The sequence below is a fragment of the Podarcis cretensis genome (genome assembly GCF_951804945.1).
Source record: "Podarcis cretensis genome assembly, chromosome: 9".
Classification (NCBI taxonomy): domain Eukaryota; kingdom Metazoa; phylum Chordata; class Lepidosauria; order Squamata; family Lacertidae; genus Podarcis; species Podarcis cretensis.
The window spans coordinates 2691882-2711040 of NC_137178.1; the positions used below are offsets into that span (position 1 = coordinate 2691882).

General features: G+C 47.6%; 1 protein-coding gene across 1 annotated transcript in view; it reads right to left on the minus strand.

Moving 5' to 3' along the window:
- The window catches only part of ADISSP (adipose secreted signaling protein), a 72433-nt gene that overhangs the window by 38621 nt on the left and 14653 nt on the right, over window positions 1-19159 (minus strand). Inside the window, exon 2 of the mRNA XM_079991248.1 lies at window positions 3604-3720. Within this exon, the coding sequence (XP_079847374.1) occupies window positions 3604-3622 (19 nt within the window). The 5' untranslated portion in view covers window positions 3623-3720. The remainder of the gene's footprint in view (window positions 1-3603; window positions 3721-19159) is intronic.

A 19159-nucleotide genomic window follows, 5' to 3' on the forward strand; every position in this document is an offset into this window, starting at 1 on the left:
GACACAGCAGTCGTTTATTTCAGCGGCCAAATGCTTCCTCTACCTTGCTCACTGTATTCAGAAATGCAGACAGTTTAGAAGCGAAGCAATTCACTATTTATTGACTGCACTTATAATCCCATCCTTCTTCTGCAAGGAGCTCATCCAAGGAATAATTTCTATTAATTATACTCTGACTATCTGAGCGGGTTGCCCCAGCGACTCTGGGAAGCTTCCAACATACAGTGGTGCCTCGCAAGACGAAAAACTCGCAAGACGAAAGAGTTTTCCGTTTTTTGAGGTGCTTTGCAAGACGAATTTCCCTATGGTCTTGCTTCGTAAGACGAAACGTCTTGCGAGTTCTTGCAAGTTTGTTTCCTTTTTCTTAAAGCCGCTAAGCTGTTAATAGCCGCTAAGCTGCTAAGCCGCTAATAGCCGTGCTTCGCAAGACGAAAAAACCGCAAGACGAAGAGACTCGCGGAACGGATTAATTTCATCTTGTGAGGCACCACTGTATATGTAAACATCAACAAACAACATCAAACCTTAAAAAGCTTCCCTATACAGGGCTGCCTTCAGAGGTCTTCTAAAAGGTATATAGCTACTCAGCTCCTTGACATCTGATGAGAGGGTGTTCGAGGTGGGTGCCACCACTGAGAAGGCCCTGTGCCTGGTTTAATCCCAACAACACTGCAAAGTAGGTTAAGCTGCAAGGCAGTGGACTGGCAGCCCAAGGTCACAGCCAGTGAGAGTCATAGCTGAGCCAGGATCTGAATCCTGGTCTCCCGGGTCCTAGTCTTAACCACTATTCCAGCCTACTCACGACAGCAAGCAAAGATCTCCCAGCTGGCTGTTTACTACTACACCTTTCTCTCCTAACCTCGTATTAATGTCTGAGTAAGCAAAGGATTCCTGACTCCCCGGTTGTTCAGCAACTGCAACAGAAATGACTCACCCACTGACAGTATATCATAGCTGGAATGAAGAAAGTTGGGGGAAAGGACAGACCATGTTTATGGGGGGGGGGGTGTGTGTCTGTGTGGGCTGGGCTCCATTCAGTTCTGGTCCTCAAAATCACTCCTGTGCTGAAAATTATTGAATCCTAAGCGTACGTCTTTCTATACCAGACACCAGTTGGTGGATTTCAGGGTCCCAATAAAATACAGTGCAATAAAAAAGCATATCCTGCAATGGCTGAAGTCCCCTCTGGTGCTGCTGAGTTTACAATTACGCCCCAAGCAAGGCGACTAACTTCTGTGAGGCTTCCCTCCTCCTGTCCAGCAAGGTTTTCCGCGTCCCCCTCCCAGGTCAAAGTACTTGCCTTTCCAGAAACTCCTGTCCAGCAAAGGAGGAGTAGGAAAGAGGAGGGTGGGTAGCACATTCCAAATTCTGCCCATTAGCCATGGATCAGCCACTGAGGCTGCAATCATGGGACTGTAGAGTTGGAAGGGAACCGCAGTGGTCATCCATCCCAACCCCCCTGAAATACAATCCTACATGAACCTCCCTCTGCCCCACTGAACTCAAGAAGCCCCTTACCTCTGAAGAGACAAGGAGATACAGTGGTACCTTGGTTCCCGAACAGCTTAGCTGTCAAACAAACCGGCTCCCGAACACCTAAAACCCAGAAGTGTGTGTTCCGGTTTCCGAATGTTTTTCGGAAGCCGAACGTCCGACACGGCAGGAAACTCCTGCAGCCAATCGGAAGCCGCGTCTTGGTTTTTGAATGGTTTCAGGAGTCTTCCTGAATGGATTAAGTTCGAGAACCAAGGTACCGCTGTACATGACTGTGTTGTCAATAAGGCCAAATAAATGGGGGTTGAGGCCACTGGGAGTTGGGGGAGAAAAGGGTTGTTAACGCAGAGAGGTTTCGGCAGTGGAAGGCAGGAGAATTAGAAGCAGCGATTCTTAGGAGACTCCAGATGTCTGCTAATATTCTTTTTGCAAAAAAAGGCAGGCGTGCCTTGCAAAGCTGCAGAGCTGGTCTGTTGAGGCATCTGGTCACTGAGTTTATAAGCGTGTAAGAATGTGAGAAGGGACTGCCGGATGAGGCCAATGGCCCGTCTAGTGCAGGATGCTGTTCTCACAATGGGCAGCCAGATGCCCAAATAGGAAACAAGTAAGCAGGATTCGTGCACAAGAGCTATTCTCCCCTCCTGTGGCTTCCAGCATCTGGGATTCAGAAGCATTGCAGTCTCTGACTGTGGAGCTGTTTTATATCTATCATGGCTAGTAGCCATCAATAGCCGTCTCCTCCTCTAGGAATCTCTCTACTCATCTTTTAAGGCCATCCAGGTTGGGGCCACCATCACCTGTGGGGCAGTGAGCTGCATAGAAGCATTCCCTTCTTCCAAGGAGCTCAGGGGCTATCCAGTCTTAGACCCTCCAACGACCCTGCGAGGAAGGCAAGCCAGAGACAGTAGCGATTTGAACCCGTCCCCAGTTCAGGCAGTCATGGCGCTGCCCTCTGCACCAAACTGGCTCAAACCCCTTTCATTCAGGTTTTGCTGCGGCATGTGTATTTTCCTCGCCGGAGACGTTCTGAACAGATTTGTATCCGCTTTCTGAAACGGATTATTAAAGGGAGGCAAGGACTGAATACAAAACACAGAAAGGCAGGCAGAAATGGAGCAACTCTGCCAGGTATCTCAGCCAGCTCCGTTCTGTATGTTTTGGACACAACAGCCCCCTTGCCCGAGAACAGCTCTACTGCCCTTTGATGGGCACGGGGCTTATTTGCAAATAATATTATTCCCTCACCCTTCCTACCTCCAGGTGCAGTGATGGATGTTGGTTTGGACGTATCACAACCAAAAAGGCTCAAGACAGAATTCGTGCGACGTCGGCATAGCACAGCCTTTGCATAGCACAACCTGGAGCAATGCCATGGTTTTGGACTACAGTGGTACCTCAGGTTACATACGCTTCAGGTTACAGACTCCGCTAACCCAGAAATAGTACCTCAGGTTAAGAACTTTGCTTCAGGATGAGAACAGAAATCGTGCAGCAGCGGCACGGCAGCAGCAGGAGGCCCCATTAGCTAAAGTGGTGCTTCAGGTTAAGAACAGTTTCAGGTTAAGAATGGACCTCTGGAACGAATTAAGTACTTAACCTGAGGTACCACTGTACGACTCCCAGAAGCCCCAGCCAGCACAGCAGTTGTAGTCCAAAATCTCTGGAGGGCACTGGGTTAGTGTGGGCAGGAATTTCGCCCAGCACAGGACCACCGCAACCTCCCCAAACTTGCAACAGAGAACACGTAACGTTTCAAGCGCAATCCTGATCGTTTGTGCTCAGACTGCTCTGCATCGTCTCTGCGTCCTGTGCAACCCTGCAAAGTAGGCCTGCGCTGGCTGAAGCTGATGGGAGCTGGGATCCAAAAGAGTTGGAGGGCACCAGGTTGGTGAACGCTGTGCTAGCAACCCTCCAGGTTGCAGGCTGAGGGACTGCAGCTGCCTGGACTCGGCCTGATCCAGCAGGCATTCAAACTAAGAGCAAGGAACCCTGCACTCAAGGAACATGCCCGATGGAAGGGCCAAAGCAGCCCAAGACCACCCATGTTGCTCAGGTCGCCGTGGCAACGGGCATCCAGCCCCACTCGGGTACCACACACCGGCCACTCACCCTTGTTTGCAGTCGCCATTTGACCCAGGGAGAAGTTCCTCCGGCTTGCTCTGCGTTGAACTTCGGCCAGCCCTGTCAGCGAGGGGCCATGCTCCGAGGGGGTGCAGCGGGCTGCCTCTGAAGACAAAGAGGGGGTGCACAAAGGGGAGCAGGAGAGGGGAAGAAGACAGGCAGGTTGAGCCACAGTTAAGAGACTTCTCTCTCCCCGACAAAAGATCTTGCACAGGGTAGGGAACCGCCTTGCCCAAACAGTTCTCCGAAGCGTTCCCTCTGGGTCCTAAGGGCTGACATGTCCACGCCCATACCAACAATTTTCTTCATGGGGGGGGGTGAAGAGGAGGAGGAGTGGGCAAGCAGGCTCAGCATCCTTAGGGAAGTGAACCGTCAACCCCAATCGCAGATTCCGTGACCCACAGGCAAAAAGACAAAATGAGCTCAGGACAAAAGCTAACACACCCCTATAGCCACCCCCACCCCCAGGAATTGCAGAGTTTTCCACAAGCAAATATCCAGAAGGCCGTTTTGCAGGAACTGGACCTTGACTAGAGCCTAAGGTTACCATACGTCCCCGTTTCCCAGGGACAATCCCCAGATTTACAAATCAGTCCCCGTACAAGATCCATCGGAGTTGAAAAGTGTCCCCGGATTCCTTGAAAAAAATTGGGGAACCTTACTATAGCAGCTCAACATCAAAAAAACGAAGATCATGGCTACTGGTCCCATCACCTCCTGGCAAATAGAAGGGGAAGAAATGGAGGCAGTGAGAGATTTTACTTTCTTGGGCTCCATGATCACTGCAGATGGTGACAGCAGCCACGAAATTAAAAGACGCCTGCTTCTTCGGAGAAGGGCAATGACAGGCCTAGACAGCATCTTGAGAAGTAGAGACATCACCTTGCCAACAAAGGTCCGTATAGTTAAAGCTATGGTTTTCCCAGTAGTGATGTATGGAAGTGAGAGCTGGACCATAAAGAAGGCTGATCGCCGAAGAATTGATGCTTTTGAATTATGGTGCTGGAGGAGACTCTTGAGAGTCCCATGGACTGCAAGAAGATCAAACCTCTCCATTCTGAAGGAAATCAGCCCTGAGTGCTCACTGGAAGGACAGATTGTGAAGCTGAGGCTCCAGTACTTTGGCCACCTCATGAGAAGAGAAGACTCCCTGGAGAAGACCCTGATGTTGGGAAAGATGGAGGGCACAAGGAGAAGGGGGCGACAGAGGACGAGATGGTTGGATAGTGTTTTCGAGGTTACCAGCATGAGTCTGACCAAGCTGCGGGGGGCAGTGGAGGACAGGAGTGCCTGGCGTTCTCTGGTCCATGGGGTCACGAAGAGTCGGACACGACTGAACGACTAAACAACAACAACAACTATAGCAGCACCAACCTTTGGAACTCCCTGCCACTGCATATTGAGGTAGGTACCATCTCTACCATTTCCTTTGCAAGCTCCTCCTCCCTTTTTCTTTTTGCAAGACTTTTAAAGGCTTGGAAGTTTCTAATCCCATCCAGTCTTTCTCTACTGGGACTGAAATTGTTTGCTTGTTTGTTTTGCAAAGTTTTACTGTTGGTTTTTTTTAAATTATTCTTCTTAATAACAAACATATGTTTTTGTGGGAAGCGACTTCTTTGTAGGCACCTCCTCCCGATCCCTTCAGCATCAGAAGCAAGGCCGGTGGTGCCACGAGACACGAAACTCCCTCCTCTCTCTCTTTTTTAAAAAAAATAATATTTATTACTTTTCCAACAATTTAAACACTACAAAAAAGAACAATACAATACAATACAATACAAAAACACTACATAACACTAACATTAAACTAGCAAAACAAAACAAAAACAGTTTAAAACACATCAAACAATTTCAATATCTTATCTTTCATTCACTTATTTCCGCGACCTCCTCACACCTCCCTTTTTGTATTCCACTTCTGTTAATTGTTTCAGCAATTCCTTTCCATCTTCCTCTGTTTTCTATCCTATAATTATCTTAGCACATTCTAACCTTATTTTTTCCTTTAATACTCTATTAATCTATTTATACTTAATTCCTTATAACGTTTCTACTAAAGCCATATAACTTCATTCCAACATTTTTCTAGCATTCATTAATTTTACAGTATTTCCGTAAATAATCTTTAAACTTTTTCCAGTCTTCTTCCACCGACTCTTCTCCCTGGTCTCGGATTCTGCCAGTCATTTCCGCCAGTTCCATATAGTCCATCAACTTCATCTGCCATTCTTCCCGGGTGGGTAAATCTTGTGTCTTCCAATACTTCGCGATGAGTATTCTTGCTGCTGTTGTTGCATACATGAAAAATGTTCTATCCTTCTTTGGCACCAATTGGCCGACCATGCCCAGGAGAAAGGCCTCTGGTTTCTTCAGGAAGGTATATTTGAATACCTTTTTCATTTCGTTATAAATCATCTCCCAGAATGTCTTAATCCTTGGGCACGTCCACCAAAGGTGAAAGAACATCTCGTCGCTTTTCTTCCACCTTCCTGCTCAGACAAGCCTTTGGGAACTGACATGTAGACCAGGGTCTCCCAAACTTGGGTCTCCAAGTTTCTGGACTACAAATCCCATCACCCCAAGCTAGCAGGTCCGGTGGTAAGGGATGATGGGAACTGTACCCCAAAAACAGCTGGTAAACCTTGGTCTAGACCAAGCTGATCGCTGGGCTTCTTTCAGGGCAAACTGGATTTTAATAGCTGGTTCTAAATTTATTAATCTCATAAAATTTATACACTGCTTGATTGTAAAAAAACAACCACCCTTGAAGCAGTTTACAAAAGACAAAAACCAAGGGGGTAGGAATCCTATTTTGGAACATACAAAAGTTAATACAGTAGTGCCCCACAAGATGAACGCCTCGCAAGATGGAAAACCCGCTAGACGAAAGGGTTTTCCGTTTTGGAGGCGCTTCGCAAAACGAATTTCCCTATGGGCTTGCTTCGCAAGACGAAAAAACCGCTATACGAAGAGGCTCACGGAACGGATTAATTTCGTCTTGCGAGGCACCACTGTATACTGAAGCAGATTCACATTACCTCAACTTTCTAAGTCTCTGGGTGGACTTGCCCAAATAAATAATAATAATAATAATTTATTATTTATACCCCGCCCATCTGGCTGGGTTTCCCCAGCCACTCTGGGCGGCTTCCAACAAAACACTAAAATACAATAACCTATTAAACATTAAAAGCTTCCCTAAACAGAGCTGCCTCTGGTGCCCGCTTGATATCACTAGGCAGGCAGTTCCAAAGTGCCAAATTAAAAGATGGATTTCTTACAAATGCGGAATGAGTATTATGGGGCACCTGTAGCAGGGCCAATTCCTCCGATCGAAGTGGCTGAGTGGGCAGCTGTGAGGTAAGGTAATCTCACAGGTAAATTGCTCCCCAGTTGTTAGGGGCTTTATATGCTAATAACAGCACTTCAAACTTGGCTTGTTAGCAGATGGGCAGCCAGTACAGATCTGTGAGCATGGGAGTTATATTCTGGCAACACCTCCCTCCTGTCAGCAATTGTGCTGCAGCGTTCTGCACCCACTGCAGCTTCTGGGAGAAGCGTGAGAGAAACCCCACACAAATGTGTTTTGACATATTTTAATTATTGCTTTTCAGCTGGTTTGTTCTTACAGCTTTGCATTTTATAATGTCTCTAAGCGCTGTTAGCTGCCTTGCAGGAGTCGTTCGGAAGCTGGCGGACTCTTCTTCCTTGTGGTTTTTGAAAGAGAGGTTGGGTGGCCACCTGTCAGGGATTCTGGAGCGGTGGTCCCCGCGTGGCAGCGGGTTGGGCTAGATGACCGCCGGGGAGCCCCCCCCAGCTCTACAATTCCATGAGCTGAACGCCGACATGGGCGAAAGGCAGACTATAAATACAGTCATACCGTATACAGTCATACAGTCAGGTTGTGTCCCGCAGCAACCCGGAAGTACCAGAAAGGGTTACTTCTGGGTTTCGCAGCTCGCGCATGCGCACAAAATGATGCCACGTGCATGCGCAGAAGCGACGAATCATGACCCGCGCGCGCGCAGACGCACAGATGTTGGGTTGCGTTCCTCTCGGGTTGCGAACGGGGCTCCGGAACAGATCCCGTTCGCAACCAGAGGTACCACTGTACAGTAAACAAGAACAATCGAATAAAGGGCATGCGCACTGCTGCCAATTCGAACACTCAGGAATGCTGGCCCACCACCAGCCCCTGAGCTCATAAACATAAATCTCATTAGCACGCTTTCGTTCCCCGTTTTCTCCAGAGCCTCTTGAGCCCCAAACAGGCTGTGCAAGATGTCGGCACGCCTGGGACCTTGGTGTCAATTGTGGAGAGAGATGTGCCAGATATAAAAATAGAGCCCGCTTTGAAGTTCTCACCTCCTCCTTGGCTTCTGAACATATTATCTTGCAGCGCCTTTGCATCAACAGCATCCCAGTTCTTAGACCCATTTTTAAAAGAAATGGGAAGGGGCAGGCACACAGAAACACGGGAGCCGCAGAGTCTTGAGAGCTCAGCAAAAGAAAGAAAACCAGAAGCAAAACGACAGAGCGAGACCAAGAATGCAATGAACCCTGCAGCCATTGCCAACCTGGTGCCCTCCAGATGTTTTGGGCTACGACTTCTTCATGAAAGCGCTTTTTCCTGCAGTGCACCGTTAAACTATGGAACTCACTGCCACAGGAGGGTTTAAAAATCAAGCAAATTCATAGAGGGCAGGGGCTACTGAGCCGTGTTAGAAACTGAGATATGAAAGCTAGGAGCTAAAGGGCACCTTAAACCGAGGTTATGGGTGCAACAACGAAATGGGCGCATTCTTTTTTAAGAACAAAAATGCAAAGCTGAAAATGAATGAACTGCAACTAAAATATTATGCTCATGTTTCACATGGTCTAGTCCAGGGGTGCCCAGCTTCCAAGAGACTGCGATCTATTCCAACTAAAAAAAAAACAAAAAAACTGGCAGTAATATGCCCATTGTATTGACCAAAGTTGTTGAGCTTTTCGGGGGTAGCACTGATCAGACGCGGGTGGCGCTGTGGGTTAAGCCATTGAGCCTCTTGGGCTTGCCGATCGGAAGGTCGGCGGTTCTAATCCCCGCGACGGGGTGAGCTCCCGTTGCTCAGTCCCTGCTCCTGCCAACCTAGCAGTTCGAAAGCACACCAAAAAGTGCAAGTAGATAAATAGGTACCGCTCCAACGGGAAGGTAAACGGTGTTTCTGTGCGCTGCTCTGGTTCGCCAGAAGCGGCTTAGTCATGCTAGCCACATGACCTGGAAGCTGTATGCCGGCTCCCTTGGCCAGTAAAGCGTGATGTGCGCCGCAACCCCAGAGTCGGCCACGACTCGACCTAATGGTCAGGGGTCCCTTTATCTTTACCTTACTGATCAGAGTTGTTGAGAGGAGGAAGAAGCAAAGCTGTTGAGCAATTTTTTATTTTTGAAAAAGTGGTTGGGGGTCCCAAGATTGACCAGAATCAACCAGGGGAACATCCTGCAATCGACCAGTAGATTGTGATCGACCTGTTGGACAGCCCCGGCCTCGACCTTCCCCTTCTCTAACTTCTGCAGTCTTCAGAGAGCTGAAGCGCGGAGGCAGAAAAAGGTCATCTTTTCCTTCCACTCTGCAGTTTTAATCTCAAATCTTAGGCCCAGTCCTGCGCCCAGAGCTCAGAAACGGCTCACACTAATGACATTTCCCATCGCAAAATGCGCCGAGAACAATGGGAGTTATGAACGTTGCCTTTGAGGGCTACTAGACGGGGGTAGCTCAGTTGGTAGAGCGTGAGATGCTTAATCTCAGGGTCTTGGGTTCAAATCCCGCGTTGGTGGAAAGATTACTACACCTGCATGTTTGTTGTTTTAAATCAAGTTAAATAATAATAATAATAATAATAATAATAATAATAATATTTATACCCCACCCATTGGGCAGGGTTTCCCCAGCCACTCTGAGCAGCTTCCAACTGAATATTAAAAACAATACAGAATCAGACATTAAAAACTTCCCTAAACAGGGCTGCCTTCAGATGTCTTCTAAAAGTCTGGTAGTTGTTGTTCCCCTTGACATGTGACGGGAGGGCGTTCCACAGGGCGGGCGCCACTACCTAGAAGGCCCTCTGCCTGGTTCCCTGCAACCTCACTTCTCGCGGGAGGGAACCGCCAGAAGGCCCTCGGCGCTGGACCTCAGTGTCCGGGCAGAACGATGGGGTGGAGATGCTCCTTCAGGTATACTGGACCGAAGCCATTTAGGGCTTTAAAGGTCAACACCAACACTTTGACTTGTGCTCGGAAACGTACTGGGAGCCAATGCAGATCTCTCAGGACCAGTGTTATGTGGTCTCGGCGGCCGCTCCCAGTCACCAGTCTAGCTGCTGCGTTCTGGATTAACTGCAGTTTCCAGGTCACCTTCAAAGGTAGCCCCACACAGAGCACGTTGCAGTAGTCCAAGCGGGAGATAACCAGAGCATGCACCACTCTAGCGAGACAGTTTGCGGGCAGGGAGGGTCTCATCCTGTGTACCAGATGGAGCTGGGAGACAGCTGCCCTGGACACAGAACTGACCTGCGCCTCCATGGACAGCTGTGAGTCCAGAATAACTCCCTGCTGTGAACAAGAATTATATGCAGATCTGCTACAAATTACCCAGAGATCTACCAGCAGATCCCAGCCTACCCTGGGCCCATTCCCAGTCCAGGAGCACCTGGGGAGGGAGCCCTGAGCACACTCCAATCCGGATCCCATCGTCCCCTCCAGTGATTTGGCAGAACCATCAGGCCCTGGGCCAACCTCTCCCCCAGCCTGGGACCATCTGGTTCTTCTCATCCTCCAGAGGAGGAGATGATGTCCTTTTAAAGCACGTCAGGCCAAAAAGTCCTTTGGAGCTGAATTGGGAAGCAACTTCCAGATGGGCCCCTGTGTCGGTCTCTAGCAGAAAACAAAGAATCACGTCGCGGCACCTTTTTTAAAAAAATAGCCAATTTATTTGCAATGAAAGGAGATTCCGTCTAAACACTAGGAAGAACTTCCTGGCAGTGAGAGCCATGTCTGGTTTTCAAATAGAGGCTGGAGTGCCGTCTCTCAGGGATTATTTAGCTGCAATTCTTGCACTTCGGAGGGGTGGGGGGCTGCACAAGATGAAACTTGGGGTCCCTTCTAACGCCACGGACATGAAAGACTTCACTAGGAATTATGAGCCTCAGAAGTAAAGAGTGTGGGCATGTGCAGAGTGCACGTCCCTCACCATGAGGACCCTCTGAATTAGGAAGATGATTCCCTTATGCAACAATATTCCTTATTTTATTCAAATTCTACGATTTCTAGTAATGATGAATGATGATTAGCAAATGTTGATTATAGAATCATAGAATTGTAGAGCAGCAGCCCCTCAGATACAGTGGTGCCCCGCAAGACGAATGCCTCGCAAGACGGAAAACCCGCTAGACGAAAGGGTTTTCCGTTTTGGAGGCGCTTCGCAAAACGAATTTCCCTATGGGCTTGCTTCGCAAGACGAAAATGTCTTGCAAGTTCCTGCAGGTTTTTTCCCCTCCCTTTTTTCTAAGCCGCTAAGCCGCTTATCAGCTGATCCGCTAAGCCGCTAAAAGCCGCTAAGCCGCTAATAGCGCTAATCCGCTAAGCCGTCAATGGGCTTGTTTCGCAAGACGAAAAAACCGCTAGACGAAGAGACTCGCAGAACGGATTAATTTCGTCTTGCGAGGCACCAGTGTATTTGAAGCTGGCTCTCAAATCTCCTCTTAGCCTCCTCTTTTCCAGGCTAAACATACCCAACTCCCTCAACTGTTCCTCATAAGGCTTGGTTTCCAGACCCTGGGTCAACTTGGTTGCCCTTCCCTGAACATGTTTCTTGACTTTTGATTACATTTATGTTCCTAAAAAACTTGGGTTGGTGTCGACAACAACTTTATGAGCTGCCTCTGCCAAGAATTAACTGATTGCAAGTTTCTTCAGTATACCTGAAGGAGTGTCTCCACCCCCATTATTCAGCCCATACACTGAGGTCCAGCACTGAAGGCCATTCTGCACCCACCTCAAAAAGTCTTAAAAGCAGGTTTGGGAGTTGAGTTGGCACGGGAACATCAAACTAAGGGTTCTGTTGGTGGGGGGTGAATGAAAAGAGGTTCACAGAACGATGATGATGATAGGGAAAATGCAGAAAGGGAAGTTCATCTCCCTCTTTCTAGGGCCTTATTATTATATTATTATTATTATTAACCCAGCCAGTCTGGGTGGCTCCCAACAGAATATTAATACTAATAATAAAAGTGACAAAACATGAATTCACACAGGCTTTTACAGTAGTCTTTTAAATCGGGGCTGTTCTCATGCCATCTGTTACAATAGGGTGGGTGGTGGGTACATTTTCTTTTCTTTATTTTAACTATGATATATTGCATTTTTAGGAATGCAACCACATAAAATTAAAAGGAAGGGCTCCACAAGACCGAACTCAGGGGGCTTGCTCTAAATAAAGCGCTGTTTGCTTTGTTCCTTGAAAGAGTTTTGGGTTTTGTTTTTTCCTCCATCAAGAAAATGTCTACATTCCCTTTTTTTCGAAACCATCCCTACCTGCCATTCAGTAATTTTACTGGCAAGACTCAGGCAGCTCACCCCCCACAGCCTTCAAACAGATGGGTGTCTGACTGAGAAATGGAGATGGGAGGATGGGAGGGAGAAATCGAAGAAATATCCGTTTTTTTCCAGGCAGAGAGGACTTAGCTTGGAGACACAGCAGCTGCTTGGCTTGCAGAATGCCTCAGGTTCAATCCCTGGACATCAAGTGATGCAGAGCGGAAAAATTATTTATTTATTCAGGCTTGACAGCTTCACCATTCTTAGCTCTCTCTTCCTTGCATTCAGGAAACAAGCAAGCTAAATCAGATCGCTCTCATTTTTATTTTATTTTGAACGCAAGAGGGAAATGATCCTAATCTGCACAGGAAAACCCCTCCAGAAAACCCACATGGGTGTCTGACACTGGCCATTACTTGCCCACCCAGCACTCTATAAGGCGGCATCACAAATGGCTCAAATCCTGCATTCGGAAGAGCTCAAGGTGAACAAACGGCAGGAGCAGCCTACTCAGAGCAGGTGCAGAAAGGTGAGAAGGAGGGATCCCAAAGACCTGAAATCAAGGTGAACTGCAGACATGTTTTTTTTTGTGTTATCATCACACATGCATTTTATGCACAGAGGAATAATAATAATAATAATAATAATAATAATAATAATAATAATAATAATAATTTATTTATACAGTGGTGCCCCGCAAGACGAATGCCTCGCAAGATGAAAAACCCGCTAGATGAAAGGGTTTTCCGTTTTGGAGGCGCTTCGCAAGATGAATTTCCCTATGGGCTTGCCTTGCAGGACGAAAATGTCTTACAAGTTTTTCCGACTTTTTTCCCCTCCCCCCCCTTTTTCTAAGCCGCTAAGCCGCTTATCCGCTAAACCGCTAAAAGCCGCTAAGCCGTTAATAGTGCTAAGCCGCTAATGGGCTTGCTTCGCAAGATGAAAAAACAGCTAGACGAAGAGACTCGCGGAACGGATTATTTTCGTCTTGCGAGGCACCACTGTACCCCGCCCTCCCCAGCCAGAGCTGGGCTCAGGGCGGCTAACACCAGTAAAATTACAGTAAAAACTTAATAGGGGGAAAAACACCAATTTAAAATACAGGTTAAAATGCAATTTAAAATGCAGCCTCATTTTAAAAGTAGCCCATAGATCAAAACCATAAGGGGAGGGAAACATGAGGGTCAGACTGAGTCCAAACCAAAGGCCAGGTGGAACAGCTCTGTCTTGCAGGCCCTGCGGAAAGATGTCAAGTCCCGCAGGGCCCTGGTCTCTTGGGATACAGCGTTCCACCAAGTTGGGGCCAGTACTGAAAAGGCCCTGGCCCTAGTTGAGACCAATCTAACCACCTTGCGACTTGGAACCTCCAAAATGTTGTCATTTGTGGACCTTAAGATCCTCTGCGAGGCATACCAGGAGAGGCGGTCCCGTAGGTATGTGGGTCCGAGGCCGCATAGGGCTTTAAAACACAGGGAATGAAAACAAACCACATTTCTAGCATTCCCAAAAATGGAAGAGCAAAATAGATTGTTTGTGCTTGGAAGGGAGGGAGGAAGGGAAGTATTATAAAGGACTAAGTAAAAATACAGATAGGTAGCCGTGTTGGTCTGCCATAGTCAAAACAAAAAAAATTCCTTCCAGTAGCACCTTAAAGACCAACTAAGTTAGTTCTTGGTATGAGCTTTCGTGTGCATGCACACTTCTTCAGATACACACTGTGTATCTGAAGAAGTGTGCATGCACACGAAAGCTCATGTATCTGAAGAAGTGTGCATGCACACGAAAGCTCATACCAAGAACTAACTTAGTTGGTCTTTAAGGTGCTACTGGAAGGAATTTTTTTTGTTTTAAGTAAAAATAGATTGTTAATGGATGAAAGGAGGGAAGGTAAAGTTACATTGTATCAGGATTAAAATTGGGAAGGATGGAAAGGATTTGTTGAAATAGCTAACTGAACTAGAATACAAAAAAGGGAGGTGTGAGGAGGTCGCTGAAACAAGTAAATGATAGTTAATAACACTGAAAGTATTGGGTGTGTGTTTTTTCTTTTAATTGTTTTTGTTTTATTTTTGTTATGTATATGTAGTATTTTTGTCTTTGTATTGTATTGTATGGTTTTGTTATGTTTAATTCTTTTTCTTTTCTTTCTGTACCTTTTAAAACCTTAATAAATATTATTTTTTTAAAAAATGGAAGGGAGGGAGGAAGGTAGGGAATGAACATACAGGGAAAGGATTGTGCTGAGGGTCTTATAGGATTAGAAAGAAAAGGAAGGGATTAGGGAAAATCACCTTCCAGGCAAAGGCTGCAATCCTAGAGGCAGGCTTGCCTTCAAGAAGCCCCCATTGCACTAGGCTGCAATTTGACCCCCACTATCCACTGGTCAGAATGGGGCTCACTTTCAAGGAAATCTATGGAGCACCAGGTTGCAAATTTGTGGAGGAGGCGAGGACTATGGGTGTCTCCCAGCCAAGATGGCTGTGCTCTTGCTTCCACAGGAGGGGGGAGAGAGATCTTGGTCGGGGTCCTCCTTGCTGGTTTCCCGCAATGGACACCTGGTTGACCCCTGCGAGAACAGGAGGGTGGAGGGGGTGGGCCACTGGGCTGACTCGAGCCCAAGACCAGCCCTCTCCCGTCCTGTGGTTTCCAGCAATGTAAAGTATTGCACTTGGGCCAAAAAAATGAGAGGCACAAATACAAGATGGGTGACACCTGGCTTGAGAGCAGTACATGTGAAAAGGATCTAGGAGTCTTGGCTGACCACAAACTTGACATGAGCCAACAGTGTGATGCGGCAGCTAAAAAAGCCAATGCAATTCTGGGCTGCATCAATAGGAGTATTGCATCTAGATCAAGGGAAGTAATAGTGCCACTGTATTCTGCTCTGGTCAGACCTCACCTGGAGTACTGTGTCCAGTTCTGGGCACCACAGTTCAAGAAGGACACTGACAAACTGGAACGTGTCCAGAGGAGGGCAACCAAAATGGTCAAAGGCCTGGAAGCGATGCCTTATGAGGAACGGCTAAGGGAGCTGGGCATGTTTAGCCTGGAGAAGAGGAGGTTAAGGGGTGATATGATAGCCATGTTCAAATATATAAAAGGATGTCACAAATAGGAGGGAGAAAGGTTGTTTTCTGCTGCTCCAGAGAAGCGGACACGGAGCAATGGTTCCAAACTACAAGAAAGAAGATTCCACCTAAACATTAGGAAGAACTTCCTGACAGTAAGAGCTGTTTGACAGTGGAATTTGCTGCCAAGGAGTGTGGTGGAGTCTCCTTCTTTGGAGGTCTTTAAGCAGAGGCTTGACAACCATATGTCAGGAGTGCTCTGATGGTGTTTCCTGCTTGGCAGGGGGTTGGACTCGATGGCCCTTGTGGTCTCTTCCAACTCTTATGATTCTATGAACAGGTATTCAGAAGCATTTCCGCCTCCGACCAACCGTGGAAGCAGCTCCGGTGGGCTGCCTCCTCGTATTTACGGGACTGCCTCTCCTGGTCTGCCCCGCAGAGGACCTTAAGGTCCATGAATAACCATAGTTTAGAGGTCCCGGGCCCTAAGGAAGCCAGACTATCCTCCACCAGGGCCAGGGCCTTCTCAGTGATGGCTTTTTTCAGTGCCTTCTAAAAGCATTCCTGCTTAGACAAGCTTAAAGGTAAAGGGAGCCCTGACCATTAGGTCCGGTCGTGGCCGACTCTGGGGTTGTGGCGCTCATCTCACTTTATTGGCCGAGGGAGCCAGTGTACACCTTCCAGGTTATGTGGCCAGCATGACCAAGCCACTTCTGGCGAACCAGAGCAGCACACAGAAACACTGTTTACCTTCCCACCGGAGCGGTACCTATTTATCTACTTGCACTTTGACGAGCTTTCGAACTGCTAGGTTGGCAGGAGCAGGGACCGAGCAACGGGAGCTCACCCCGTCGCGGGGATTCGAACCGCCGACTTTCTGATCGGCAAGCCCTAGGCTCTGTGGTTTAACCCACAGCGCCACCCACGTCCCTCTAGACAAGCTTACCCGGATATTTAATCTTCTCTTAGTTTATTGAGAGTTTTAAAACTGTTTTGAGTTTACTAGTATTTTAACGAAGACAGGGGTGCCTGGCGTGCTCTGGTCCATGGGGTCTCGAAGAGTCGGACACGAATAAACGACTAAACAACAACAACAGTATTTTAACTTTTCGAAGGTCTTAAATGGCCTATTCTCCTTACGACCTTCCCTGCACATGATGATCTCAGGTGTGGGAAGGCAGGTTTGGGTTGTGGTTTGGGGGAAACGGCCTTGCGGGCCAAATTAGATCTCCGGTTGGGCCAAATCAGAGCCGCGGGCCACAGACTCACCACCACGACGGCTCAAACTTGGCTTCGTGTACCTGGGTTTTTAAAAAAACAAAAGGGGCAACTCTGTGTGTTTGCCATCTCTCCAACAGCTGCCTTCCTCCATCTTAGTACGCTGAACACTAAGTAGATTTCTCTCCCCCCCCCCCGCCCTTTCCCTCCTCGTGGAAATATTATTTACCGAGCCCATTTCCATTAGGAAGGGAGCTCTTTAAAAGCCGAAACACCCCAGGGCTTGGCTCTGAGCCGCCAGACTATCTAATGCCTTTTTCACTAACCACATCCCTCTGCCAAATGTTGCAGACATATGGGGTTATTGCCGTTGCCGTTGCCGTGCTTTCGCTGCTTCGTGCGTCGAAAGATCACAGCCATTTGTCCTGCTCCCCTCCTCACTGAATGTGTAATCCAGGCTAGGCTTGGGGTGGGGGGGGCTTTCCGTTTGGGAACACAATGGCTGCAGCTGCCGCAGCGCCACAAATCCTGGCTCAGTCCCAAAAGCCACCAAGACAGGTAACAGAATTGGGTCTACGTAGTGCATAGTGCGTGTAACTGCGTGGATGATGGAGCAGCTCCCCAGAGAAGGAACGTCGCAGTGATTGGGACTTTTCAGCTTAGAGAAGAGGCCATAGGAGGCGACACGACAGCCGCTTATAAAATTACATGTGGCATAATAGTAATAATTTATTATTTATACCCCGCCCATCTGGCTGGGTTTCCCCAGCCACTGGGCGGCTTCCAGCAGAATATTAAAATACAATGATTCGTCAAATATTAAAAGCTTCCCTAAACAGGGCTACCTTCAGATGTCTTCTAAAACTCAGTTGTTTATTTCCTTGACATCTGATGGAAGGGCATTCCACAGGGCGGGCGCCACTACCGAGAAGGCCCTCTGCCTGGTTCCCTGCAACCTCACTTCTTGCAGGGAGGGAATGGCCAGAAGGCCCTCGGAGCTGAACCCCAGTGTCCGCGGTGGAGATGCTCCTTCAGGTATACTGGAACGAGGCCAGCATAGGTCAGCCCCAACCCTTTGAATTGTGCTCGGAAATGTACTGGGAGCCAATGTAGGTCTCTCAGGACCGGTGTCATATGGTCTCGGCAGCCACTCCCAGTCCCCAGTCTAGCTGCCGCATTCTGGATTAGTTGCAGTTTCTGGGTCACCTTCAAAGGTAGCCCCAGAGAGAACACATTGCAGTAGTCCAAGCGGGAGATAACCAGAGCATGCGCCACACTGGTGAGCCTGTCTGCGGGCAGGGAGGGTCTCATCCTGAATACCAGATAGAGCTGGGAGACCGCCCTGGACACAGAACTGACCTGCGCCTCCATGGACAGCTGTGAGTCCAGAATGACTCCCAGGCTGCGCACCTGGTCCTTCAGAGGCATGCAGAAAGCGAACAAAGAAATATTTTTCTTCTCCTCTTGCAGCACTGGGACTTGTGGGCATCTAATGAAGCTGAGTATTGGAAGATGTGGGACACAGAAAAGGAAACTCTTCTTTCATGCAGCGACTGGTTAAACTGTGGAACTCCCTCCCACAAGATGCAGAAATGGCTAGTAATTCGGGTGGCTTTAAAAGAGGATTAGGCAAATTCATGGAGGAGAGGGCACTTGTGTTCGAAACCTTCTTGCGGGTTTTTCACTGGGGCATCTGCACTGTGAGAAGAGGATGCTGGACTTGGAGGGGCCATGGGCCTGATCCTGCAGGCTCCTCTTTCGTTCTTATGGTAACCAAATATCATAACTGAACATTGGGCTTTGTTATGGGTCCTTCTCTATTCTGAACTGGTTAAAGCCCACCTGGAGTCCTGTGTCCACTTCTAGGCACCACAATTTAAGGTTAAAAGTGCATCCCCACCTCACCTGTCCAGTTTTCTATGTACTTGCAGGACAACTAGACAAATTGGTGTTTATCTCCCTAGAAAAACCAAGAACAAATTGGCCAGCTTCCACCCTGTGTGTGCTGTTAGCATTAAATATAGCAGAAAAGGAATTACTTTCCAAACAGTAACTAAACTGCTCTGTTATACTAAAAACAAATATCCAACTCTATACTTTTCCTGAGAGCAATTGCATCTTACTCAGTGGGATAAGCAAGAACCTTTCTGGGATTTTTGCATTTAGTGTTTGCTAGAAAATTTCCCTCTGCAGAATTAGAATAATTTGCACTGGGAACTGTTTCGTAGAATTCCTCGTCAGCATCTGACATAAGCACTGTTCCACAGCATTTGATATTTTCATTTATATACATTCATTCGAAATGAGATGGGTTTATAAAGCAATTCTATAACTTCCCACCATGCTGACGAACAATGTTACGAAGCAGAAGTCAATGTCCAGAATCACTGTTCAGCGTTGGACATCATATTTGCTGAATACATAAAGCTTCACAGCTTGTCTGTCATCGTACAAAGTCTGGTACTTCGCTTCATTTAAAGATTTTCAAAGACTTTGAGACTAAAGATCTCATTTTGTACTTGTTATGGTTTGAAGGAATTCTATAAAGATTGTCTATTGCGTATGTACATGGTCATCATGTTGCCTAGACATTGTTGACCACCCAGCTGTAGGTCCGAGAATCTCAGAATTGTAGCGTTAGAAGGGACCCAAAGGGTCATCTAGTCCAACCCCCTGCAATGCAGAA